This window comes from Perca flavescens, chromosome 14 (genome assembly GCF_004354835.1).
Source record: "Perca flavescens isolate YP-PL-M2 chromosome 14, PFLA_1.0, whole genome shotgun sequence".
NCBI lineage: Eukaryota > Metazoa > Chordata > Actinopteri > Perciformes > Percidae > Perca > Perca flavescens.
In genome coordinates this window covers 22929998-22957835 of record NC_041344.1, presented here as the reverse complement: position 1 = coordinate 22957835, position 27838 = coordinate 22929998, and the positions used below count along the sequence as shown (strand labels likewise).

At 36.1% G+C, this 27838-nt stretch overlaps 1 protein-coding gene across 3 annotated transcripts in view; it reads right to left on the bottom strand.

The window, feature by feature from the left end:
- The window catches only part of col16a1 (collagen, type XVI, alpha 1), a 113239-nt gene that overhangs the window by 26050 nt on the left and 59351 nt on the right, over positions 1–27838 (bottom strand). For all 3 annotated transcript variants that reach the window (XM_028596719.1, XM_028596722.1, XM_028596720.1), the window contains 10 exons: positions 27748–27819; positions 27578–27631; positions 27399–27443; positions 26133–26177; positions 25843–25896; positions 25624–25677; positions 25468–25518; positions 24910–24999; positions 24743–24778; positions 24586–24630 (listed from right to left, as the gene is read on the bottom strand). In XM_028596719.1, the coding sequence (XP_028452520.1) occupies positions 24586–24630; positions 24743–24778; positions 24910–24999; positions 25468–25518; positions 25624–25677; positions 25843–25896; positions 26133–26177; positions 27399–27443; positions 27578–27631; positions 27748–27819 (546 nt within the window). The remainder of the gene's footprint in view (positions 1–24585; positions 24631–24742; positions 24779–24909; positions 25000–25467; positions 25519–25623; positions 25678–25842; positions 25897–26132; positions 26178–27398; positions 27444–27577; positions 27632–27747; positions 27820–27838) is intronic.

Here is a 27838-nt window from a genome sequence, read left to right as displayed (position 1 = left end):
TCGAAAAAAGTCATAGTAAAGGAAAGCAGTACAGTGGCCCAATGGTTAGCACTGTTGCCTCAATAGTATGTCAAAAAAAGGCACAAAAAAGCCATTGTATAGCATGTCGAAAAAAAGTCATAGTATAGCATGTCGAAAATTTTGAAAAAATGTCAATGTATAGTATGTCGAAAACAGTCATAGTAAAGGAAAGGAGCACAGTGGCCCAATGGTTAGCACTACTGCATCAAAAGTATGGCGAAAAAGGTCACAAAAACATCATAGTATAGCATGTCGAAAAAATGTCATAGTATAGCATGTCTAAAATTTTGAAAAATGTCATAGTATAGTATGTCGAAAAAAAGTCATAGTAAAGGAAAGCAGCACAGTGGCCCAATGGTTAGCACTGTTGCCTCAATAGGATGTCGAAAAATAGCACAAAAAAGCCATAGTATAGCATTTTGAAAAAAGTCACAAAAACGTCCCAGAACAAGAAAGCAACACGATGGCCCAATGGTTAGCACTGTTACCTTACAGCCAGAAGGTACAGGGTTCAAATCCATGAAGTATAGTACAATACATAAAAGAGTCACAAATCATAGTAATTGAAAGCAGCACAGTGGCCCAATGGCCACTACCGCCTCAATAGCACGTTAAAAGTTTTTTTTTAAAAAGTCATAGTATAGCATGTCGAAAATTTTGAAAAAATGTCAATGTATAGTATGTCGAAAACAGTCATAGTAAAGGAAAGGAGCACAGTGGCCCAATGGTTAGCACTACTGCATCAATAGTATGGCGAAAAAGGTCACAAAAACATCATAGTATAGCATGTCGAAAAAATGTCATAGTATAGCATGTCGAATTTTTTTTTTAAATGTCATAGTATAGTATGTTGAAAAAATGCTATAAAAAATGGTTAGCACTGTTGCCTCAATAGTATGTCGAAAAAAGGCACAAAAAAGCCATAGTATAGTATGTCGAAACAAGTCATAGTAATGGAAAGCAGCACAGTGGCCCAATGGCCACTACCGCCTCAATAGCACGTTGAATTTAAAAAAATATAGTATGTCGAAAAAAAGTCATAGTATAGTATGTCAATACATAAAAGAGTCACAAATCATAGTAATTGAAAGCAGCACAGTGGCCCAATAGCATGTCAAAAATTTTGAAAAAATGTCATAGTATAGTATGTCGAAAAAAGTCATAGTAAAGGAAAGCAACACAGTGGCCCAATGGTAAGCACTGTTGCCTCAGTAGTATGTAGAAAAAAGGCAGAAAAAAAGCCATAGTATAGTATGTCGAAAAAAAGTCATAGTATAGTCTGTAGAAAATTTTGAAAAAAAGTCAATGTATAGTATGTCGAAAACAGTCATAGTAAAGGAAAGTAGCACAGTGGCCCAATGGTTAGCACTACCGCCTCAATAGCACGTTGAAAGTTTAAAAAAAAAAGCCATAGTATAGTATGTCGAAAAAAGTCATAGTAATGGAAAGCAGCACAGTGGCCCAATGGTTAGGACTACTGCCTTAATAGCATGTTGAAAAAATGTCATAGTATAGCATGTCTAACATTTTGAAAAAATGTCATAGTATAGTATGTCGAAAAAAGTCATAGTAAAGGAAAGCAGTACAGTGGCCCAATGGTTAGAACTACTGCATCAATAGTATGGCGAAAAAGGTCACAAAAACATCATAGTATAGCATGTCGAAAAAATGTCATAGTATAGCATGTCGAAAATTTTGAAAAAATGTCATAGTATAGTATGTCGAAAAAAGTCATAGTAAAGGAAAGCAGCACAGTGGCCCAATGGTTACCACTGTTGCTCAATAGAATGTCGAAAAAAGGCACAAAAAAGCCATAGTATAGCATTTTGAAAAAAGTCACAAAAACCTCCCAAAATAAGAAAGCAAAACAATGGCCCAATGGTTAGCACTGTTACCTTACAGCCAGAAGGTACAGAGTTCAAATCCATGAAGTATAGTACAATACATAAAAGAGTCAGAAGTCGTAGTAATGGAAAGCAGCACAGTGGACCAATGGCCACTACCACCTCAATAGCAAGTTAAAAGTTTTTTTTTAAAAAGCCATAGTATAGCATGTCGAAAAAATGTCATAGTATAGCATGTTGAAAACTTTTGAAAAAAAGTCAGTGTATAGTATGTTGAAAACAGTCATAGTAAAGGAAAGCAGCACAGTGGCCCAATAGTTAGCAATGTTGCCTCAATAGTATGTTGAAAAAAGGCACAAAAAAGCCATAGTATAGTATCGTGAAAAAAAAAAAGTCATAGTATAGTATGTCGAAAATTTTGAAAAAATGTCATAGTATAGTATGTCGAAAAAAGTCAGAGTAAAGGAAAGCAGTACAGTGGCCCAATGGTTAGCACTACTGCATCAATAGTATGGCGAAAAAGGTCACAAAAACATCATAGTATAGCATGTTAAAAAAATGTCATAGTATAGCATGTCGAAAATTTTGAAAAAATGTCATAGTATAGTATGTCGAAAAAAGTCATAGTAAAGGAAAGCAGCACAGTGGCCCAATGGTTAGCACTGTTGCCTCAATAGTATGTCGAAAAAGGCAAAAAAAAGCCATAGTATAGTATAATAAAAAAAAAAGTCATAGTATAGTATGTAGAAGATTTTGAAAAAAAGTCAATGTATAGTATGTCGAAATCAGTCATAGTAAAGGAAAGTAGCACAGTGGCCCAATGGTTAGCACTACCGCCTCAATAGCACATTGAAAGTTTTTAAAAAAAAAGCCATAGTATAGCATGTCGAAAAAAAATGTCATAGTATAGCATGTTGAAACTTTTGAAAAAAGTCAGTGTATAGTATGTTGAAAACAGTCATAGTAAAGGAAAGCAGCACAGTGGCCCAATGGTTAGCAATGTTGCCTCAATAATATGTTGAAAAAAGGCACAAAAAAGCCATAGTATAGTATGTCGAAAAAAAGTCATAGTATAGTATGTCGAAAATTTTGAAAAAATGTCATAGTATAGTATGTCGAAAAAAGTCATAGTAAAGGAAAGCAGTACAGTGGCCCAATGGTTAGCACTACTGCATCAATAGTATGGTGAAAAAGGTCACAAAAACATCATAGTATAGCATGTTAAAAAAATGTCATAGTATACCATGTCTAAAATTTTGAAAAAATGTCATAGTATAATATGTCAAAAAAAGTCATAGTAAAGGAAAACAGCACAGTGGCCCAATGGTTAGCAGTGTTGCCTCAATAGTATGTCGAAAAAAGGCACAAAAAAGCCATAGTATAGCATGTCGAAAAAATGTCATAGTATAGCATGTCTAACATTTGGAAAAAATGTCATAGTATAGTATGTCGAAAAAAGTCATAGTAAAGGAAAGCAGTACAGTGGCCCAATGGTTAGCACTGTTGCCTCAATAGTATGTCAAAAAAAGGCACAAAAAAGCCATTGTATAGCATGTCGAAAAAAAAAAAAGTCATAGTATAGCATGTCGAAAATTTTGAAAAATGTCAATGTATAGTATGTCGAAAAACAGTCATAGTAAAGGAAAGGAGCACAGTGGCCCAATGGTTAGCACTACTGCATCAAAAGTATGGCGAAAAAGGTCACAAAAACATCATAGTATAGCATGTCGAAAAAATGTCATAGTATAGCATGTCTAAAATTTTGAAAAAATGTCATAGTATAGTATGTCGAAAAAAGTCATAGTAAAGGAAAGCAGCACAGTGGCCCAATGGTTAGCACTGTTGCCTCAATAGGATGTCGAAAAATAGCACAAAAAAAGCCATAGTATAGCATTTTGAAAAAAGTCACAAAAACGTCCCAGAACAAGAAAGCAACACGATGGCCCAATGGTTAGCACTGTTACCTTACAGCCAGAAGGTACAGGGTTCAAATCCATGAAGTATAGTACAATACATAAAAGAGTCACAAATCATAGTAATTGAAAGCAGCACAGTGGCCCAATGGCCACTACCGCCTCAATAGCACGTTAAAAGTTTTTTTTTAAAAAGTCATAGTATAGCATGTCGAAAATTTTGAAAAAATGTCAATGTATAGTATGTCGAAAACAGTCATAGTAAAGGAAAGGAGCACAGTGGCCCAATGGTTAGCACTACTGCATCAATAGTATGGCGAAAAAGGTCACAAAAACATCATAGTATAGCATGTCGAAAAAATGTCATAGTATAGCATGTCGAGTTTTTTTTTTAAATGTCATAGTATAGTATGTTGAAAAAATGCTATAAAAAATGGTTAGCACTGTTGCCTCAATAGTATGTCGAAAAAAGGCACAAAAAAGCCATAGTATAGTATGTCGAAACAAGTCATAGTAATGGAAAGCAGCACAGTGGCCCAATGGCCACTACCGCCTCAATAGCACGTTGAATTTAAAAAATATAGTATGTCGAAAAAAAAGTCATAGTATAGTATGTCAATACATAAAAGAGTCACAAATCATAGTAATTGAAAGCAGCACAGTGGCCCAATAGCATGTCAAAAATTTTGAAAAAAATGTCATAGTATAGTATGTCGAAAAAAAGTCATAGTAAAGGAAAGCAACACAGTGGCCCAATGGTAAGCACTGTTGCCTCAGTAGTATGTAGAAAAAAGGCAGAAAAAAAAGCCATAGTATAGTATGTCGAAAAAAAAAAGTCATAGTATAGTCTGTAGAAAATTTTGAAAAAAGTCAATGTATAGTATGTCGAAAACAGTCATAGTAAAGGAAAGTAGCACAGTGGCCCAATGGTTAGCACTACCGCCTCAATAGCACGTTGAAAGTTTAAAAAAAAAAAGCCATAGTATAGTATGTCGAAAAAAAGTCATAGTAATGGAAAGCAGCACAGTGGCCCAATGGTTAGGACTACTGCCTTAATAGCATGTTGAAAGTTTTTTTTAAAAAAGCCATAGTATAGCATGTCGAAAAAATGTCATAGTATAGCATGTCTAACATTTTGAAAAAATGTCATAGTATAGTATGTCGAAAAAAGTCATAGTAAAGGAAAGCAGTACAGTGGCCCAATGGTTAGAACTACTGCATCAATAGTATGGCGAAAAAGGTCACAAAAACATCATAGTATAGCATGTCGAAAAAATGTCATAGTATAGCATGTCGAAAATTTTGAAAAAATGTCATAGTATAGTATGTCGAAAAAAGTCATAGTAAAGGAAAGCAGCACAGTGGCCCAATGGTTACCACTGTTGCTCAATAGAATGTCGAAAAAAGGCACAAAAAAGCCATAGTATAGCATTTTGAAAAAAGTCACAAAAACCTCCCAAAATAAGAAAGCAAAACAATGGCCCAATGGTTAGCACTGTTACCTTACAGCCAGAAGGTACAGAGTTCAAATCCATGAAGTATAGTACAATACATAAAAGAGTCAGAAGTCGTAGTAATGGAAAGCAGCACAGTGGACCAATGGCCACTACCACCTCAATAGCATATTAAAAGTTTTTAAAAAAAAAAGCCATAGTATAGCATGTCGAAAAAATGTCATAGTATAGCATGTCTAAAATTTTGAAAAAATGTCAATGTATAGTATGTCGAAAACAGTCATAGTAAAGGGAAGCAGCACAGTGGCCCAATGGTTAGCACTACCGCCTCAATAGCACGTTAAAAGTTTTTTTTAAAGAAACCATAGTATAGCATGTCGAAAAAATGTCATAGTATAGCATGTTGAAAACTTTTGAAAAAAAGTCATAGTATAGTATGTCGAAAAAAGTCATAATAATGGAAAGCAGCACAGTGGCCCAATGGTTAGCACTGTTGCCTCAATAGTATGTCGAAAAAAGGCACAAAAAAGCCATAGTATAGCATGTCGAAAAAATGTCATAGTATAGCATGTCTAACATTTGGAAAAAATGTCATAGTATAGTATGTCGAAAAAAGTCATAGTAAAGGAAAGCAGTACAGTGGCCCAATGGTTAGCACTGTTGCCTCAATAGTATGTCAAAAAAAGGCACAAAAAAGCCATTGTATAGCATGTCGAAAAAAAGTCATAGTATAGCATGTCGAAAATTTTGAAAAAATGTCAATGTATAGTATGTCGAAAACAGTCATAGTAAAGGAAAGGAGCACAGTGGCCCAATGGTTAGCACTACTGCATCAAAAGTATGGCGAAAAAGGTCACAAAAACATCATAGTATAGCATGTCGAAAAAATGTCATAGTATAGCATGTCTAAAATTTTGAAAAAATGTCATAGTATAGTATGTCGAAAAAAGTCATAGTAAAGGAAAGCAGCACAGTGGCCCAATGGTTAGCACTGTTGCCTCAATAGGATGTCGAAAAAAAATAGCACAAAAAAAGCCATAGTATAGCATTTTGAAAAAGTCACAAAAACGCCCCAGATCAAGAAAGCAACACGATGGCCCAATGGTTAGCACTGTTACCTTACAGCCAGAAGGTACAGGGTTCAAACCATGAAGTATAGTACAATACATAAAAGAGTCACAAATCATAGTAATTGAAAGCAGCACAGTGGCCCAATGGCCACCACCGCCTCAATAGCACGTTAAAAGTTTTTTTTTAAAAAGTCATAGTATAGCATGTCGAAAAATTTTGAAAAAAATGTCAATGTATAGTATGTCGAAAACAGTCATAGTAAAGGAAAGGAGCACAGTGGCCCAATGGTTAGCACTACTGCATCAATAGTATGGCTTAAAAAAAAGGTCACAAAAACATCATAGTATAGCATGTAAAAAAAAATGTCATAGTATAGCATGTCGAATTTTTTTTTAAATGTCATAGTATAGTATGTTGAAAAAATACTATAAAAATGGTTAGCACTGTTGCCTCAATAGTATGTCGAAAAAGGCACAAAAAGCCATAGTATAGTATGTCGAAACAAGTCATAGTAATGGAAAGCAGCACAGTGGCCCAATGGCCACCACCGCCTCAATAGCACGTTGAATTTAAAAAATATAGTATCGAAAAAAAAAGTCATAGTATAGTATGTCAATACATAAAAGAGTCACAAATCATAGTAATTGAAAGCAGCACAGTGGCCCAATAGCATGTCAAAAATTTTGAAAAAATGTCATAGTATAGTATGTCGAAAAAAGTCATAGTAAAGGAAAGCAACACAGTGGCCCAATGGTAAGCACTGTTGCCTAGGTAGTATGTAGAAAAAAGGCAGAAAAAAAGCCATAGTATAGTATGTCGAAAAAAAGTCATAGTATAGTCTGTAGAAAATTTTGAAAAAAAGTCAATGTATAGTATGTCGAAAACAGTCATAGTAAAGGAAAGTAGCACAGTGGCCCAATGGTTAGCACTACCGCCTCAATAGCACGTTGAAAGTTTAAAAAAAAAAAGCCATAGTATAGTATGTCGAAAAAAGTCATAGTAATGGAAAGCAGCACAGTGGCCCAATGGTTAGGACTACTGCCTTAATAGCATGTTAAAAGTTTTTTTTTAAAAAGCCATAGTATAGCATGTCGAAAAAATGTCATAGTATAGCATGTTGAAAACTTTTGAAAAAAAGTCAGTGTATAGTATGTTGAAAACAGTCATAGTAAAGGAAAGCAGCACAGTGGCCCAATGGTTAGCAATGTTGCCTCAATAGTATGTTGAAAAAAGGCCCAAAAAAGCCATAGTATAGTATGTCGAAAAAAAGTCATAGTATAGTATGTCGAAAATTTTGAAAAAATGTCATAGTATAGTATGTCGAAAAAAGTCAGAGTAAAGGAAAGCAGTACAGTGGCCCAATGGTTAGCACTACTGCATCAATAGTATGGCGAAAAAGGTCACAAAAACATCATAGTATAGCATGTTAAAAAAATGTCATAGTATAGCATGTCGAAAATTTTGAAAAAATGTCATAGTATAGTATGTCGAAAAAAGTCATAGTAAAGGAAAGCAGCACAGTGGCCCAATGGTTAGCACTGTTGCCTCAATAGTATGTCGAAAAAAGGCAGAAAAAAAGCCATAGTATAGTATGTTGAAAAAAAGTCATAGTATAGTATGTAGAAAATTTTGAAAAAAAGTCAATGTATAGTATGTCGAAATCAGTCATAGTAAAGGAAAGTAGCACAGTGGCCCAATGGTTAGCACTACCGCCTCAATAGCACATTGAAATTTTTTAAAAAAAATGCCATAGTATAGCATGTCGAAAAAATGTCATAGTATAGCATGTTGAAAACTTTTGAAAAAAAGTCAGTGTATAATATGTTGAAAACAGTCATAGTAAAGGAAAGCAGCACAGTGGCCCAATGGTTAGCAATGTTGCCTCAATAGTATGTTGAAAAAAGGCACAAAAAAGCCATAGTATAGAATGTCGAAAAAATGTCATAGTAAAGGAAAGCAGCACAGTGGCCCAATGGTTAGGACTACTGCCTTAATAGCATGTTGAAAGTTTTTTAAAAAAAAGCCATAGTATAGCATGTCGAAAAAATGTCATAGTATAGCATGTCTAACATTTTGAAAAAATGTCATAGTATAGTATGTCGAAAAAAGTCATAGTAAAGGAAAGGAGCACAGTGGCCCAATGGTTAGCACTACTGCATCAATAGTATGGCGAAAAAGGTCACAAAAACATCATAGTATAGCATGTCGAAAAAATGTCATAGTATAGCATGTCTAAAATTTTGAAAAAATGTCATAGTATAGTATGTCGAAAAAAGTCATAGTAAAGGAAAGCAGCACAGTGGCCCAATGGTTACCACTGTTGCGTCAATAGTATGTCGAAAAAAGGCACAAAAAAAGCCATAGTATAGCATTTTGAAAAAAGTCACAAAAACGTCCCAGAATAAGAAAGCAACACGATGGCCCAATGGTTAGCACTGTTACCTTACAGCCAGAAGGTACAGGGTTCAAATCCACAAAGTATAGTACACTACATAAAAGAGTCACAAGTCATAGTAATGGAAAGAAGCACAGTGGCCCAATGGTTAGGACTACTGCCTTAATAGCATGTTGAAAGTTTTTTTAAAAAAAGCCATAGTATAGCATGTCGAAAAAATGTCATAGTATAGCATGTCTAACATTTTGAAAAAATGTCATAGTATAGTATGTCGAAAAAAGTCATAGTAAAGGAAAGCAGTACAGTGGCCCAATGGTTAGAACTACTGCATCAATAGTATGGCGAAAAAGGTCACAAAAAACATCATAGTATAGCATGTCGAAAAAATGTCATAGTATAGCATGTCGAAAATTTTGAAAAAAATGTCATAGTATAGTATGTCGAAAAAAAGTCATAGTAAAGGGAAAGCAGCACAGTGGCCCAATGGTTACCACTGTTGCCTCAATAGAATGTTGAAAAAAGGCACAAAAAAGCCATAGTATAGCATTTTGAAAAAAGTCACAAAAACGTTCCAGAATTACAAATCAACACGATGGCCCAATGGTTAGCACTGTTACCTTACAGCCAGAAGGTACAGGGTTCAAATCCATGAAGTGTAGTACAATACATAAAAGAGTGACAAGTCATAGTAATGGAAAGCAGCACAGTGGCCCAATAGCATGTCTAAAATTTTGAAAAAATGTCATAGTATAGTATGTCGAAAAAAGTCATAGTAAAGGAAAGCAGCACAGTGGCCCAATGGTTAGCACTGTTGCCTCAGTAGTATGTCGAAAAAAGGCAGAAAAAAAGCCATAGTATAGTATGTCGAAAAAAAGTCATAGTATAGTATGTAGAAAATTTTGAAAAAAAGTCAATGTATAGTATGTCGAAAACAGTCATAGTAAAGGAAAGCAGCACAGTGGCCCAATGGTTATCACTGTTGCCTCAATAGTATGTTGAAAAAAGGCACAAAAAAGCCATAGTATAGCATTTTGAAAAAAGTCACAAAAACGTCCTAGAATAAGAAAGCAACACGATGGACCAATGGTTAGCACTGTTACCTTACAGCCAGAAGGTACAGGGTTCAAATCCACAAAGTATAGTACACTACATAAAAGAGTCACAAGTCATAGTAATGGAAAGAAGCACAGTGGCCCAATGGTTAGGACTACTGCCTTAATAGCATGTTGAAAGTTTTTTAAAAAAAAGCCATAGTATAGCATGTCGAAAAAATGTCATAGTATAGCATGTCTAACATTTTGAAAAAATGTCATAGTATAGTATGTCGAAAAAAGTCATAGTAAAGGAAAGCAGTACAGTGGCCCAATGGTTAGAACTACTGCATCAATAGTATGGCGAAAAAGGTCACAAAAACATCATAGTATAGCATGTCGAAAAAATGTCATAGTATAGCATGTCGAAAATTTTGAAAAAATGTCATAGTATAGTATGTCGAAAAAAGTCATAGTAAAGGAAAGCAGCACAGTGGCCCAATGGTTACCACTGTTGCCTCAATAGAATGTTGAAAAAAGGCACAAAAAAGCCATAGTATAGCATTTTGAAAAAAGTCACAAAAACGTTCCAGAATTACAAATTAACACGATGGCCCAATGGTTAGCACTGTTACCTTACAGCCAGAAGGTACAGGGTTCAAATCCATGAAGTGTAGTACAATACATAAAAGAGTGACAAGTCATAGTAATGGAAAGCAGCACAGTGGCCCAATAGCATGTCTAAAATTTTGAAAAAATGTCATAGTATAGTATGTCGAAAAAAGTCATAGTAAAGGAAAGCAGCACAGTGGCCCAATGGTTAGCACTGTTGCCTCAGTAGTATGTCGAAAAAAGGCAGAAAAAAAGCCATAGTATAGTATGTCGAAAAAAAGTCATAGTATAGTATGTAGAAAATTTTAAAAAAAAGTCAATGTATAGTATGTCGAAAACAGTCATAGTAAAGGGAAAGCAGCACAGTGGCCCAATGGTTATCACTGTTGCCTCAATAGTATGTTGAAAAAAAGGCACAAAAAGCCATAGTATAGCATTTTGAAAAAGTCACAAAAAACGTCCTAGAATAAGAAAGCAACACGATGGACCAATGGTTAGCACTGTTACCTTACAGCCAGAAGGTACAGGGTTCAAATCCACAAAGTATAGTACACTACATAAAAGAGTCACAAGTCATAGTAATGGAAAGAAGCACAGTGGCCCAATGGTTAGGACTACTGCCTTAATGGCATGTTGAAAGTTTTTTAAAAAAAAGCCATAGTATAGCATGTCGAAAAAATGTCATAGTATAGCATGTCTAACATTTTGAAAAAATGTCATAGTATAGTATGTCGAAAAAAGTCATAGTAAAGGAAAGCAGCACAGTGGCCCAATGGTTACCACTGTTGCCTCAATAGTATGTTGAAAAAAGGCACAAAAAAGCCATAGTATAGCATTTTGAAAAAAGTCACAAAAACGTCCCAGAATAAGAAAGCAACACGATGGACCAATGGTTAGCACTGTTACCTTACAGCCAGAAGGTACAGGGTTCAAATCCACAAAGTATAGTACAATACATAAAAGAGTCACAAGTCATAGTAATGGAAAGAAGCACAGTGGCCCAATGGTTAGGACTACTGCCTTAATAGCATGTTGAAAGTTTTTTTTTAAAAAGCCATAGTATAGCATGTCGAAAAAATGTCATAGTATAGCATGTCTAACATTTTGAAAAAATGTCATAGTATAGTATGTCGAAAAAAGTCATAGTAAAGGAAAGCAGTACAGTGGCCCAATGGTTAGCACTACTGCATCAATAGTATGGCGAAAAAGGTCGCAAAAACATCATAGTATAGCATGTCGAAAAAATGTCATAGTATAGCATGTCGAAAATTTTGAAAAAATTTCATAGTATAGTATGTCGAAAAAAGTCATAGTAAAGGAAAGCAGCACAGTGGCCCAATGGTTAGCACTGTTGCCTCAGTAGTATGTCGAAAAAAGGCAGAAAAAAAGCCATAGTATAGTATGTCGAAAAAAAGTTATAGTATAGCATGTAGAAAATTTTGAAAAAAAGTCAATGTATAGTATGTCGAAAACAGTCATAGTAAAGGAAAGTAGCACAGTGGGCCAATGGTTAGCACTACCGCCTCAATAGCACGTTGAAAGTTTAAAAAAAAAAAAAAAAGCCATAGTATAGCATGTTGAAAAAATGTCATAGTATAGCATGTTGAAAACTTTTGAAAAAATGTCAATGTATAGTATGTCGAAAACAGTCATAGTAAAGGAAAGCAGCACAGTGGCCCAATGGTTAGCACTGTTGCCTCAATAGTAGTGGCCCAATGGTTAGCACTACTGCATCAATAGTATGGCGAAAAATGTCACAAAAACATCATAGTATAGCATGTCGAAAAAATGTCATAGTATAGCATGTCTAAAATTTTGAAAAAATGTCATAGTATAGTATGTCGAAAAAAGTCATAGTAAAGGAAAGCAGCACAGTGGCCCAATGGTTACCACTGTTGCCTCAATAGTATGTTGAAAAAAGGCACAAAAAAGCCATAGTATAGCATTTTGAAAAAAGTCACAAAAACGTCCCAGAATAAGAAAGCAACACGATGGACCAATGGTTAGCACTGTTACCTTACAGCCAGAAGGTACAGGGTTCAAATCCACAAAGTATAGTACACTACATAAAAGAGTCACAAGTCATAGTAATGGAAAGAAGCACAGTGGCCCAATGGTTAGGACTACTGCCTTAATAGCATGTTGAAAGTTTTTTTAAAAAAAGCCATAGTATAGCATGTCGAAAAAATGTCATAGTATAGCATGTCTAACATTTTGAAAAAATGTCATAGTATAGTATGTCGAAAAAAGTCATAGTAAAGGAAAGCAGTACAGTGGCCCAATGGTTAGCACTACTGCATCAATAGTATGGCGAAAAAGGTCGCAAAAACATCATAGTATAGCATGTCGAAAAAACTGTCATAGTATAGCATGTTGAAAACTTTTGAAAAAAAGTCAGTGTATAGTATGTTGAAAACAGTCATAGTAAAGGAAAGCAGCACAGTGGCCCAATGGTTAGCAATGTTGCCTCAATAGTATGTTGAAAAAAGGCACAAAAAAGCCATAGTATAGTATGTCGAAAAAAAGTCATAGTATAGTAAGTCGAAAATTTTGAAAAAATGTCATAGTATAGTATGTCGAAAAAAGTCATAGTAAAGGAAAGCAGTACAGTGGCCCAATGGTTAGCACTACCGCATCAATAGTATGGCGAAAAAGGTCACACAAACATCATAGTATAGCATGTTAAAAAAATGTCATAGTATACCATGTCTAAAATTTTGAAAAAATGTCATAGTATAATATGTCGAAAAAAGTCATAGTAAAGGAAAACAGCACAGTGGCCCAATGGTTAGCAGTGTTGCCTCAATAGTATGTCGAAAAAAGGCACAAAAAAGCCATAGTATAGTATGTCGAAAAAATGTCATAGTAAAGGAAAGCAGCACAGTGGCCCAATGGTTAGGAATACTGCCTTAATAGCATGTTGAAAGTTTTTTTTAAAAAAGCCATAGTATAGCATGTCGAAAAAATGTCATAGTATAGCATGTCTAACATTTTGAAAAAATGTCATAGTATAGTATGTCGAAAAAAGTCATAGTAAAGGAAATCAGTACAGTGGCCCAATGGTTAGAACTACTGCATCAATAGTATGGCGAAAAAGGTCACAAAAACATCATAGTATAGCATGTCGAAAAAATGTCATAGTATAGCATGTCGAAAATTTTGAAAAAATGTCATAGTATAGTATGTCGAAAAAAGTCATAGTAAAGGAAAGCAGCACAGTGGCCCAATGGTTACCACTGTTGCCTCAATAGAATGTCGAAAAAAGGCACAAAAAAGCCATAGTATAGCATTTTGAAAAAAGTCACAAAAACATCCCAAAATAAGAAAGCAAAACAATGGCCCAATGGTTAGCACTGTTACCTTACAGCCAGAAGGTACAGGGTTCAAATCCATGAAGTATAGTACAATACATAAAAGAGTCAGAAGTCATAGTAATGGAAAGCAGCACAGTGGCCCAATGGTTAGCACTACCGCCTCAATAGCACGTTAAAAGTTCTTTTTAAAGAAACCATAGTATAGCATGTCGAAAAAATGTCATAGTATAGCATGTTGAAAACTTTTGAAAAAAAGTCATAGTATAGTATGTCGAAAAAAGTCATAATAATGGAAAGCAGCACAGTGGCCCAATGGTTAGCACTGTTGCCTCAATAGTATGTCGAAAAAAGGCACAAAAAAGCCATTGTATAGTATGTCGAAAAAAAGTCATAGTATAGCATGTCGAAAATGTTGAAAAAATGTCATAGTATAGTATGTCGAAAAAAGTCATAGTAAAGGAAAGCAGTACAGTGGCCCAATGGTTAGCACTACTGCATCAATAGTATGGCGAAAAAGGTCACAAAAACATCATAGTATAGCATGTTAAAAAAATGTCATAGTATACCATGTCTAAAATTTTGAAAAAATGTCATAGTATAGTATTTCGAAAAAAGTCATAGTAAAGGAAAGCAGTACAGTGGCCCAATGGTTAGCACTACTGCATCAATAGTATGGCGAAAAAGGTCACAAAAACATCATAGTATAGCATGTTGAAAAAATGTCATAGTATAGCATGTCTAAAATTTTGAAAAAATGTCATAGTATAGTATGTCGAAAAAAGTCATAGTAAAGGAAAGCAGCACAGTGGCCCAATGGTTACCACTGTTGCCTCAATAGTATGTCGAAAAAAGGCACAAAAAAGCCATAGTATAGCATTTTGAAAAAAGTCACAAAAACGTCACAGAATAAGAAAGCAACACGATGGACCAATGGTTAGCACTGTTACCTTACAGCCAGAAGGTACAGGGTTCAAATCCACGAAGTATAGTACAATACATAAAAGAGTCACAAGTCATAGTAATGGAAAGAAGCACAGTGGCCCAATAAGCGTGTCGAAAATTTTGAAAAAATGTCATAGTATAGTATGTCGAAAAAAGTCATAGTAAAGGAAAGCAGCACAGTGGCCCAATGGTTAGCACTGTTGCCTCAGTAGTATGTCGAAAAAAGGCAGAAAAAAAGCCATAGTATAGTATGTCGAAAAAAAGATATAGTATAGCATGTAGAAAATTTTGAAAAAAAGTCAATGTATAGTATGTCGAAAACAGTCATAGTAAAGGAAAGTAGCACAGTGGCCCAATGGTTAGCACTACCGCCTCAATAGCACGTTGAAAGTTTAAAAAAAAAAAGCCATAGTATAGCATGTTGAAAAAATGTCATAGTATAGCATGTTGAAAACTTTTGAAAAAATGTCAATGTATAGTATGTCGAAAACAGTCATAGTAAAGGAAAGCAGCACAGTGGCCCAATGGTTACCACTACTGCATCAATAGTATGGCGAAAAAGGTCACAAAAACATCATAGTATAGCATGTCGAAAAAATGTCATAGTATAGTATGTCGAAAAAAGTCATAGTAAAGGAAAGCAGCACAGTGGCCCAATGGTTACCACTGTTGCCTCAATAGTATGTCGAAAAAAGGCACAAAAAAGCCATAGTATAGCATTTTGAAAAAAGTCACAAAAACATCCCAAAATGAGAAAGCAACACGATGGCCCAATGGTTAGCACTGTTACCTTACAGCCAGAAGGTACAGGGTTCAAATCCATGAAGTATAGTACAATACATAAAAGAGTAACAAGTCATAGTAATGGAAAGCAGCACAGTGGCCCAATGGCCACTACCGCCTCAATAGCACATTAAAAGTTTAAAAAAAAAAAGCCATAGTATAGCCTGTCGAAAAAATGTCATAGTATAGCATGTCGAAAATTTTGAAAAAATGTCATAGTATAGTATGTCGAAAAAAGTCATAGTAAAGGAAAGCAGCACAGTGGCCCAATGGTTAGCACTGTTGCCTCAATAGTATGTCGAAAAAAGGCAGAAAAAAAGCCATAGTATAGTATGTCGAAAAAAAGTCATAGTGTAGTATGTAGAAAATTTTGAAAAAAAGTCAATGTATAGTATGTCGAAAAAAGTCATAGTAAAGGAAAGTATCACAGTGGCCCAATGGTTAGCACTGTTGCCTCAATAGTAGTGGCCCAATGGTTAGCACTACTGCATTAATAGTATGGCGAAAAAGGTCACAAAAACATCATAGTATAGCATGTCGAAAAAATGTCATAGTATAGCATGTCTAAAATTTTGAAAAAATGTCATAGTAAAGTATGTCGAAAAAAGTCATAGTAAAGGAAAGTAGCACAGTGGCCCAATGGTTAGGACTACTGCCTTAATAGCATGTTGAAAGTTTTTTAAAAAAAAGCCATAGTATAGCATGTTGAAAAAATGTCATAGTATAGCATGTCTAAAATTTTGAAAAAATGTCACAGTATAGAATGTCGAAAAAAGTCATAGTAAAGGAAAGCAGTACAGTGGCCCAATGGTTAGCACTACTGCATCAATAGTATGGCGAAAACGGTCACAAAAACATCTTAGTATAGCATGTCGAAAAAATGTCATAGTATAGCATGTCTAAAATTTTGAAAAAATGTCATAGTATAGTATGTCGAAAAAAGTCATAGTAAAGGAAAGCAGCACAGTGGCCCAATGGTTACCACTGTTGCCTCAATAGTATGTCGAAAAAAGGCACAAAAAAGCCATAGTATAGCATTTTGAAAAAAGTCACAAAAACATCCCAAAATAAGAAAACAACACGATGGCCCAATGGTTAGCACTGTTACCTTACAGCCAGAAGGTACAGGTTTCAAATCCATGAAGTATAGTACAATACATAAAAGAGTAACAAGTCATAGTAATGGAAAGCAGCACAGTGGCCCAATGGCCACTACTGCCTCAATAGCACATTAAAAGTTTAAAAAAAAAAAGCCATAGTATAGCATGTCGAAAAAAAAATGTCATAGTATAGCATGTCGAAAATTTTGAAAAAATGTCATAGTATAGTATGTCGAAAAAAGTCATAGTAAAGGAAAGCAGCACAGTGGCCCAATGGTTACCACTGTTGCCTCAATAGTATGTCGAAAAAAGGCACAAAAAAGCCATAGTATAGCATTTTGAAAAAAGTCACAAAAACGTCCCAGAATAAGAAAGCAACACGATGGACCAATGGTTAGCACTGTTACCTTACAGCCACAAGGTACAGGGTACAAATCCACGAAGCATAGTACAATACATAAAAGAGTCACAAGTCATAGTAATGGAAAGAAGCACAGTGGCCCAATAAGCATGTCGAAAATTTTGAAAAAATGTCATAGTATAGTATGTCGAAAAAAGTCATAGTAAAGGAAAGCAGCACAGTGTCCCAATGGTTAGCACTGTTGCCTCAATAGTATGTCAAAAAAAGGCAGAAAAAAAGCCATAGTATAGTATGTCGAAAAAAAGTCATAGTATAGTATGTAGAAAATTTTGAAAAAAAGTCAATGTATAGTATGTCGAAAACAGTCATAGTAAAGGAAAGTATCACAGTGGCCCAATGGTTAGCACTGTTGCCTCAATAGTAGTGGCCCAATGGTTAGCACTACTGCATCAATAGTATGGCGAAAAAGGTCACAAAAACATCATAGTATAGCATGTCGAAAAAATGTCATAGTATAGCATGTCTAAAATTTTGAAAAAATGTCATAGTATAGTATGTCGAAAAAAGTCATAGTAAAGGAAAGTAGCACAGTGGCCCAATGGTTAGCAGTGTTGCCTCAATAGTATGTCGAAAAAAGGCACAAAAAAGCCATAGTACAGCATCTCGAAAATTTTGAAAAAATGTCAATGTCTAGTATGTCGAAAACAGTCATAGTAAAGGAAAGCAGCACAGTGGCCCAATGGTTAGGACTACTGCCTTAATAGCATGTTGAAAGTTTTTAAAAAAAAAAGCCATAGTATAGCATGTCGAAAAAATGTCATAGTATAGCATGTCTAAAATTTTGAAAAAATGTCATAGTATAGAATGTCGAAAAAAGTCATAGTAAAGGAAAACAGTACAGTGGCCCAATGGTTACCACTACTGCATCAGTAGTATGGCGAAAAAGGTCACAAAAACATCATAGTATAGCATGTCGAAAAAATGTCATAGTATAGTATGTCGAAAAAAGTCATAGTAAAGGAAAGCAGCACAGTGGCCCAATGGTTACCACTGTTGCCTCAATAGTATGTCGAAAAAAGGCACAAAAAAGCCATAGTATAGCATTTTGAAAAAAGTCACAAAAACATCCCAAAATGAGAAAGCAACACGATGGCCCAATGGTTAGCACTGTTACCTTACAGCCAGAAGGTACAGGGTTCAAATCCATGAAGTATAGTACAATACATAAAAGAGTAACAAGTCATAGTAATGGAAAGCAGCACAGTGGCCCAATGGCCACTACCGCCTCAATAGCACATTAAAAGTTTTTAAAAAAAATGTCATAGTATAGTATGTCGAAAAAAGTCATAGTAAAGGAAAGCAGCACAGTGGCCCAATGGTTAGCACCGTTGCCTCAATAGTATGTCGAAAAAAGGCAGAAAAAAAGCCATAGTATAGTATGTCGAAAAAAAGTCATAGTATGTAGAGAATTTTGAAAAAAAGTCAATGTATAGTATGTCGAAAAAAGTCATAGTAAAGGAAAGTATCACAGTGGCCCAATGGTTAGCACTGTTGCCTCAATAGTAGTGGCCCAATGGTTAGCACTACTGCATTAATAGTATGGCGAAAAAGGTCACAAAAACATCATAGTATAGCATGTCGAAAAAATGTCATAGTATAGCATGTCGAAAATTTTGAAAAAATGTCATAGTATAGTATGTCGAAAAAAGTCATAGTAAAGGAAAGCAGCACAGTGGCCCAATGGTTAGCACTGTTGCCTCAATAGTATGTCGAAAAAAGGCACAAAAAAGTCATAGTATAGTAACTCGAAAAAAAGTCATAGTATAGCATGTCAAAAATTTTGAAAAAATGTCAATGTATAGTATGTCGAAAACAGTCATAGCAAAGGAAAGCAGCACAGTGGCCCAATGGTTAGCACTACTCCCTCAATAGCATGTTGAAAGTAAAAAAAAAAAAAAAAAAAGCCATAGTATAGCATGTCGAAAAAAAGTCATAGTATAGTATGTCGAAAAAAGTCATATTAATGGAAAGCAGCACAGTTGCCCAATGGTTAGCAATGTTGCCTCAATAGTATGTTGAAAAAAGTCATATTAATGGAAAGCAGCACAGTTGCCCAATGGTTAGCAATGTTGCCTCAATAGTATGTCGAAAAAAGTCACAAAAACATCATAGTATAGCATGTCGAAAAAATGTCATAGTATAGCATGTCGAAAATTTTGAGAAAATGTCACTGTATAGTATGTCGAAAACAGTCACAGTAAAGGAAAGCAGCACAGTGGCCCAATGGTTAGCACTACTGCATCAAAAGTATGTCGACAAAAGTCACAAAAAAATCATAGTATAGCATGTCGAAAAAATGTCATAGTATAGCATGTCGAAAATTTTGAAAAAATGTCATAGTATAGTATGTCGAAAAAAGTCAAAGTAAAGGAAAGCAGTACAGTGGCCCAATGGTTAGCACTACTGCATCAATAGTATGGCGAAAAAGGTCACAAAAACATCATAATATAGCATGTCGAAAAAATGTCATAGTATAGCATGTCTAAAATTTTGAAAAAATGTCATAGTATAGTATGTCGAAAAAAGTCATAGTAAAGGAAAGCAGCACAGTGGCCCAATGGTTAGCACTGTTGCCTCAATAGTATGTCGAAAAAAGGCTCAAAAAAGCCACAGTATGGCATGTCGAAAATTTTGAAAAAATGTCAATGTCTAGTATGTCGAAAACAGTCATAGTAAAGGAAAGCAGCACAGTGGCCCAATGGTTAGGACTACTGCCTCAATAGCATGTTTAAAGTTTTTTTTTAAAAAGCCATGGTATAGCATGTCGAAAAAATTTCATAGTATAGCATGTCGAAAATTTTGAAAAAATGTCAATGTATAGTATGTCGAAAACAGTCATAGTAAAGGAAAGCAGCACAGTGGCACAATGGTTAGCACTACCGCCTCAATATCACGTTAAAAGTTTTTTTTAAAGAAGCCATAGTATAGCATGTCGAAAAAATGTCATAGTATAGCATGTTGAAAACTTTTGAAAAAAAGTAAATGTATAGTATGTCGAAAACAGTCATAGTAAAGGAAAGCAGCACAGTGGCCCAATGGTTAGCACTACTGCATCAATAGTATGTCGAAAAAAGTCACAAAAAAATCATAGTATAGCATGTCGAAAAAATGTCATAGTATAGCATGTCGAAAATTTTTACAAAATGTCAATGTATAGTATGTCGAAAAAAGTTATAGTAAAGGAAAGCAGCACAGTGGCCCAATGGTTAGCACTGTTGCCTCAATAGTATGTCGAAAAAAGGCACAAAAAAGCCATAGTATGGCATTTTGAAAAAAGTCAAAAAAATGTCCCAGAACAAGAAAGCAACACGATGGCCCAATGGTTAGCACTGTTGCCTCACAGCAAGAAGATACAGAGTTCAAATCCATGATGTATAGTACAATATATCAAAGAGTCACAAGTCATAGTAATGGAAAGCAGCACAGTGGCCCAATGGTTAGCACTACCGCCTCAATAGCACGTTGAAAGTTTTTTAAAAAAAAGCCATAGTATAGTATGTCGAAAAAAAGTCATTATACTATGACTTTTTGAAAGATTTTGAAAAAATGTCAATGTATAGTATGTCGAAAACAGTCATAGTAAAGAAAAGCAGTACAGTGGCCCAATGGTTAGCACTACTGCATCAATTTTATGTCGAAAAAAGTCACAAAAACATCATAGTATAGCATGTCGAAAAAATGTCATAGTATAGCATGTCGAAAATTTTGAAAAAAGTCATAGTAAAGGAAAGCAGCACAGTGGCCCAATGGTTAGAACTGTTGCCTCAATAGTATGTCAAAAAAAGGCACAAAAAAGCCATAGTATAGGATGTCGAAAAAAAGTCATAGTATAGCATGTAGACAATTTTGAAAAAGTTTCAATGTATAGTTTGTCGAAAACAGTCATAGTAAAGGAAAGCAGCACAGTGGCCCAATGGTTAGCACTGTTGCCTCAATAGCATGTTGAAAGTTTTTTTAAAAAAAAGCCATAGTATAGCATGTCGAAAAAAAGTCATAGTATAGTATGTCGAAAAAAGTCATATTAATGGAAAGCAGCACAGTTGCCCTATGGTTAGCAATGTTGCCTCAATAGTATGTCGAAAAAAGTCACAAAAACATCATAGTATAGCATGTCGAAAAAATGTCATAGTATAGCATGTCGAAATCATTGAAAAAAATTCATAGTATGTCAAAAAAGTCATAGTAAAGGAAAGCAGCACAGTGGCCCAATGGTTAGCACTTTTGCCTCAATAGTATATCGAAAAAAGGCACAAAAAAGCCATAGTGTAGTATGTCGAAAAAAAGTCATTATACTATGACTTTTTGAAAAATTTTGAAAAAATGTCAATGTATAGTATGTCGAAAACAGTCATAGTAAAGGAAAGCAGCACAGTGGCCCAATGGTTAGCACTACTGCCTCAATAGCATGTTGAAAGTTTAAAAAAAAAAAGCCATAGTATAGCATGTCGAATAAAAGTCATAGTAGAGTATGTCGAAAAAAAGTCATAGTAATGGAAAGCAGCACAGTGGGCCAATGGTTAGCACTACTGCCTCAATAGCATGTTGAAAGTTAAAAAAAAAAAAGCCATAGTATAGCATGTCGAATAAAAGTCATAGTAGAGTATGTCGAAAAAAAGTCATAGTAATGGAAAGCAGCACAGTGGGCCAATGGTTAGCAATGTTGCCTCAATAGTATGTCGAAAAAAGTCACAAAAACATCATAGTATAGCATGTCGAAAAAATGTCATAGTATAGCATGTCGAAAATTTTGAGAAAATGTCACTGTATAGTATGTCGAAAACAGTCATAGTAAAGGAAAGCAGCACAGTGGCCCAATGGTTAGCACTGTTGCCTCAATAGTATGTCTAAAAAAGTCACAAAAAAGTCATAGTATAGCATGTCGAAATCATTGAAAAAAAGTCATAGTATGTCAAAAAAGTCATAGTAAAGGAAAGCAGCACAGTGGCCCAATGGTTAGCACTACTGCCTCAATAGCATGTTGAAAGTTTAAAAAAAAAAAGCCATAGTATAGCATGTCGAAAAAATGTCATAGTATAGCATGTCTAAAATTTTGAAAAAATGTCATAGTATAGTATGTCGAAAAAAGTCATAGTAAAGGAAAGCAGCACAGTGGGCCAATGGTTAGCAATGTTGCCTCAATAGTATGTCGAAAAAAGGCACAAAAAAGCCATAGTATAGTATGTCGAAAAAAAGTCATAGTATAGCATGTCGAAAATTTTGAAAAAATGTCAATGTATATAGTATGTCGAAAACAGTAATAGTAAAGGAAAGCAGCACAGTGGCCCAATGGCTAGCACTGTTGCCTCAATAGCATGTTGAAAGTTTTTTTTTTAAAAAGCCATAGTATAGCATGTCGAAAAAAAGTCATAGTATAGTATGTCGAAAAAAGTAATATTAATGGAAAGCAGCACAGTTGCCCAATGGTTAGCAATGTTGCCTCAATAGTATGTCGAAAAAAGTCACAAAAACATCATAGTATAGCATGTCGAAAAAATGTCATAGTATAGCATGTAAAAAATTTTGAGAGAATGTCACTGTATAGTATGTCGAAAACAGTCATAGTAATGGAAAGCAGGACAGTGGCCCAATGGTTAGCACTACTACCTCAATAGCATGTTGAAAGTTTAAAAAAAAAAAGCCATAGTATAGCATGTCGAAAAAAAGTCATAGTATAGTATGTTGAAAAAAGTCATAGTAATGGAAAGCAGCACAGTGGCCCAATGTTGCCTCAATAGAATGTCGAAAAAAGTCACAAAAACATCCTAGTATAGCATGTCATAGCATGTCAAAAATTTTGAGAAAATGTCAATGTATAGTATGTCGAAAACAGTCACAGAAAAGGAAAACAGCACAGTGGCCCAATGGTTAGCACTGTTGCCCCACAGCCAGAAAGTACCGGGTTCAAATCCTAAAATTAGCACAAAAAAGTCATAGTATAGCATGTTGAAAAAAGTCACAAAAATGTCCCAGAATAAGAAAGCAACACGATGGCCCAATGGTTAGCACTGTTACCTCACAGCCAGAAGGTACAGAGTTCAAATACATGAAGTATAGTACAATATATAAAAGAGTCATAGTAATGGAAAGCAGAACAGTGGCCCAATGGTTAGCACTACTGCCTCAATAGCATGTTGAAATAAAAAAATAAAAAAAAGCCATAGTATAGCATGTCAAAATTTTTGAAAAAAAGTCATAGTAAAGGAAAGCAGCACAGTTGCCCAATGGTTAGCATTGTTGCCTCAATAGTATGTCGAAAAAAGGCACAAAAAACCATAGTATAGCATGTCGAAAAAAAGTCATAGTATAGCATGTTGAAATTTTTTTCAAAAAAAGTCATAGTATGTCGAAAAAAGTCATAGTAAAGGAAAGCAGCACAGTGGCCCAATGGTTAGCACTGTTGCCTCAATAGTATGTAGAAAAAAGTCACAAAAAAGCCATAGTGTAGTATGTCGAAAAGATTTCATGAATTTTTTCAAAATGTTCGACATGATGGCCCAATTGTTAGCACTGTTGCCTCAATAGTATTTTCGAAAAAAGTCACAAAAAAGCCATAGTCATGTTGAAAAAATGTCATAGTATAGCATGTCAAAAATCTTGAAAAAAAGTCTTAGTTTAGTATGTCGAAAAAAGGGATAAAATAAACATGAAAGATGTGTAAGTGAGGTGGAAATAATATAGCTCCAATGACAAATATGAGGAAAATATATTCGATACAAATAAAATATGTCAAAAGAACAAAACTATAGTCGAAAAAATTGCATTCTTATATTTTTTGTAGAACTGACTAAGAGCAATGCCGTACTTCCAATCTACTTGTATGGCCTTGTACCTGTCCAAATGACAATCAACATCTATTATATTCCATAGTAATGATGCAATGATAACTGAGCTGCATATGCAGATTATTATCAATCATAACTCACAGCAGAAGAAGCCGGGCCTTTCAGACAGCTTTTGGCTACGTCTGTATCACTTTCCACACTACTGAGCCCACCATTCAGGTTGTTTAAATACCTGCTACATTAGCAACAGTGATTTATCAAGGACAAAGCAGCCCATAATGGACGTCTAATGTTTACACATCAACGACAGACAAGCGGCTCTTGAAATAGAGAGGAGGAAGAAGAATAGAGGAGTCTGTTCTTGCCTTTTCCTCAGTTCTCCTCTTCTATGCAGCTAAACCCCTGACAAAGCCGTCCTGTCAGTGTGACAAATAGCCTCATCTAGCATCTCCCCTCAGGCTTAATAGCATTATCCCAGAGGCAGAGAATAACTTTATCACTGCATCCACCTACAGTACTGTAAGACTGTGTCTAAAGAGAGATCCAACAGGCTCCACAGCTATAGAGGGCTAGCAGGCGGCCGACTGCCAGTTTGGAGAGGGGTGAAGTGAGGTGAGGAGGTAAGAGGGTGTCGGTGAGAGGGTCGGAGGGTTAGTGAACTGATGACTGTGTTAAGTGTGGGTGCTGAGTGGGCGGAAATGGAGAGATCAAGCGTGTTCAGCACCATAGTGCAGAGGCCTAAGTCTCAATAAGCTAAAAGGAACAGAAAACGGGGGCATTTGGCATGTGTGTGTGCACGCGCACGCACGCACGCACACACGCACGCACACACACACACACACACACACACACACACACACACACTCCCATAATATACTGCACCACCCCAAATCAGCTTTTACCTTTTGACCTTGCTGCCCGTTGTCCCCTGGTAGGCCTACCGTTCCCTGTCAAAACAAAGACAGATTCACCAAAAGGAATGAAATATGCACATCACCACATCGATCTCTCTCCATTATACTTTTATGGGGACAAACACCACGCCCAGACATTACTCACATCTTTACCAGGGACACCATCGCTACCTGGCTCTCCCTAAAAGGCAAAGTCAAAGCAGGAGGAAAAAAGTTAAGTGAGATATTTTGCAGATTAGCAGCTTAAATGATGATTTAATTACATTTTGGGGGGCTAAATTTGGACATAGACATAAGTTGAGAGGTACTAACTATGAGCCCTGGGTGCCCGGGTGGTCCTGGGGCTCCTCCCATCCCTGGAAGACCCCTCTCACCAGCTTGGCCCTTATCTCCTTTTATACCCTACAGAGGGGAGATGGAAAATTTAGTTTGTTGGATTCTCTTGCACTTCAGCAGGACAGAAATCCAATTGTATCACACACACACGCGCATGCACACATGCACGCATGCACGCACACACACGTGTGCGCGCACACACACACACACACACACACACACACACACACACACACACACACACATATGGGCACATTCATTTCAACTTGTGCATCTTTAAATTACGATACCATATACTTATCTCTGGTCATCTATCTCATAGCTCCTCTTATTTTTTTATTTACTGGAATCATAATTAATGTTCATATTATTTGTCATGGGTAAGGGTCACTATTTACTGCATTATATTCTGTTCTTACACATATTTGGCTACTGAAACAACCCATTTTCCCCTTTCGGTATGTTAAAGATTCAGCTAATCCATTTCTTGTTTATTAAAAATATGATAGTCATGTTTCACAACATTGCTCTTACCACTCCTGATGGACCAGGAGGTCCTGGTGGTCCAGCTGGACCTGTAGAACCCTAACAAGGAAAGTAAACACACAGTGTTTGAGTTTAACACAATGACATATATGACACAATATCAACAGAACATACGTGTACAGTTTAAAAGGGCAGTGAACTTACAAGGTGGCCAGGGGGTCCAGGTCGTCCCTGAGCTCCTGGGGTACCGGGATCACCCTGGAAAGGTCATAGATTAACCTTTAAAAACTTCCAGGGTTTAACTGACTATGATACATATATATATATACTCTTGCTTTGTGCATGTACGCACAGATTATAGATGTGCACTTTATTGTTTATCTAAATCCTCTTGGGCTAACGATAGAAAGAAAAAATGCTCACATCGTGTCCCAGCCTGCCTGGTGGTCCAGGTGGACCAGAAGGTCCAGCTTCACCCTGAAGGAGAAATAAGAAAGTAATGAAAGGTAATGGAGGAAGCATGTGTGGAATGCTTCTATTAGTGGAGACTCAAAACAATGAGGTAGCACAGTAATAACACCCAGGCTTGTTTCGTGACACAATTATCAGTTCGACGAAACAACTTGGCCTAATGCGCAAGCAACAGACAGCAATGGTAAGTAGACAAACAGACAGCCATAGTGTGATGGTAAAGCAATGGGTTGTTGGCTAACCTTCTGTCCAGGGAAGCCAGCATGGCCAGTTTTCCCTTTGAATCCCTGAGGAGAGACATCAAAGAGAATGAGATTGGTACAGTATCAAAATTCACAAAGTCGAGGCTGCCAAAGAACAGGCAGACGTGTCTTTGAAATCCTGAACACCTGCTCTTGGGTAGAAGACAAACTGAGATACAGAGAGTGAGTGAGAGAAATAAAAAAGAAAGAGAAGGGAGGGAGGGAGAGAAGCTGACTGACTATCTCCGCTGTGATTGCACATACACGAGTAACGGTCCACGCTAATTTGACCAGTTGGTAAAGCTACACAAGTCAAGAATTAAGACGATCATACCCATCTTGACCTGTCTTGAAACTTTTCTATACATATGCATTCATTTTCAATTCCAAATGCAAGTCACAATCTCAAGAGCACAGCTAAATCCACCCATCGTTGGCAATTCATCTCTCCATTAAGAGCTTTGGATAGGTTTTCAATGAAAAAGGTTTAGTCATGCAGGCTGATTTGCATACTAGTTTGCTCTTTGTCAAACACAAGGTGAGCCTTGGCAATACAATTCTAATGCACTGTATGAAAAAGTATGCCTACCAGATTAAATCATCTGTGAAAAATATCTGCTGATGGGAATGTTCAGAACAACAACACATTTACATCTATCTCTAAATGATTCCATGCTTTCTACAGCCATGCTAATGGCTCTGTGAGGCTGTATTTAGACTTCAGAGCTAAATGCTAACACATCTTAGTTTAAGATGCTAGCATGCTAACATTTGCTAATTTTGCTAACTCAACACAAAGTACAGCTGATGGAAATGTAATCATTTTACAGGTATAGGTCATAAACCGAAGTAGCTGATGATGCGTTAGGGTTAATTATTACAAATAATTGGGACATCAATGTTTCTACCAACCTTGGTGGCAATCTATCAATAGTTGTTGAGACAATTTACTTGATTTGAACCTCATGGTGGTGCTAGAGGAAAAGTCAAGCAACTAGGCTGGCTAAAACCCTCAGTATATATGACTGAAGGAACAGATTCAGACACATGATGAATTCAAATCTTATTTCGTTATTTTCTGAAACTGTTGAACTCTAAATGCATGCTTTCAAAATACATGGATTGGCACAAAGAAATGCATTATTTTCCATTCCATTTTCCATTTGAATTGCATTCGATGTTCAGGATATGTTAAGTATACTTCTTTTTGCACTGGATAGATAGAGAATCAAATCAGGTCATGTAGATGTCAGAAGTGATACTTACTGGGATTCCTCGTGGTCCTGCTGGGCCTGGAGGGCCTGCGTCTCCCTGACGACGGAAAAAATAGCCACGGCCACATGTCAACATTTATATGCATGTATTTAACTATACCAACTATAGCACAGCCTCATTGTGTGTCTGGATAATATGCTTATGTGTGTGAATGTCTGTGTGTTACTTGCCCGCAGCCCTGGTTTCCCATCTTTTCCATCCAATCCCTCAATGCCAGGGGGGCCCTATGTTGCAAACACAGACAGAGAGAGCAAATAAGGGTTACGAATAGTACACAGTTCACAGATATGTTGGGATGGGTCAAACGTGGATAATATACAGTAATATAACATGCATATACCATCAGCCCAGGGGAGCCTGGTGAGCCTGGAGATCCAGTTGATCCCTGAGAGCCTTGAGCACCATCATTGCCCTTTGAAAGCATGGATGTT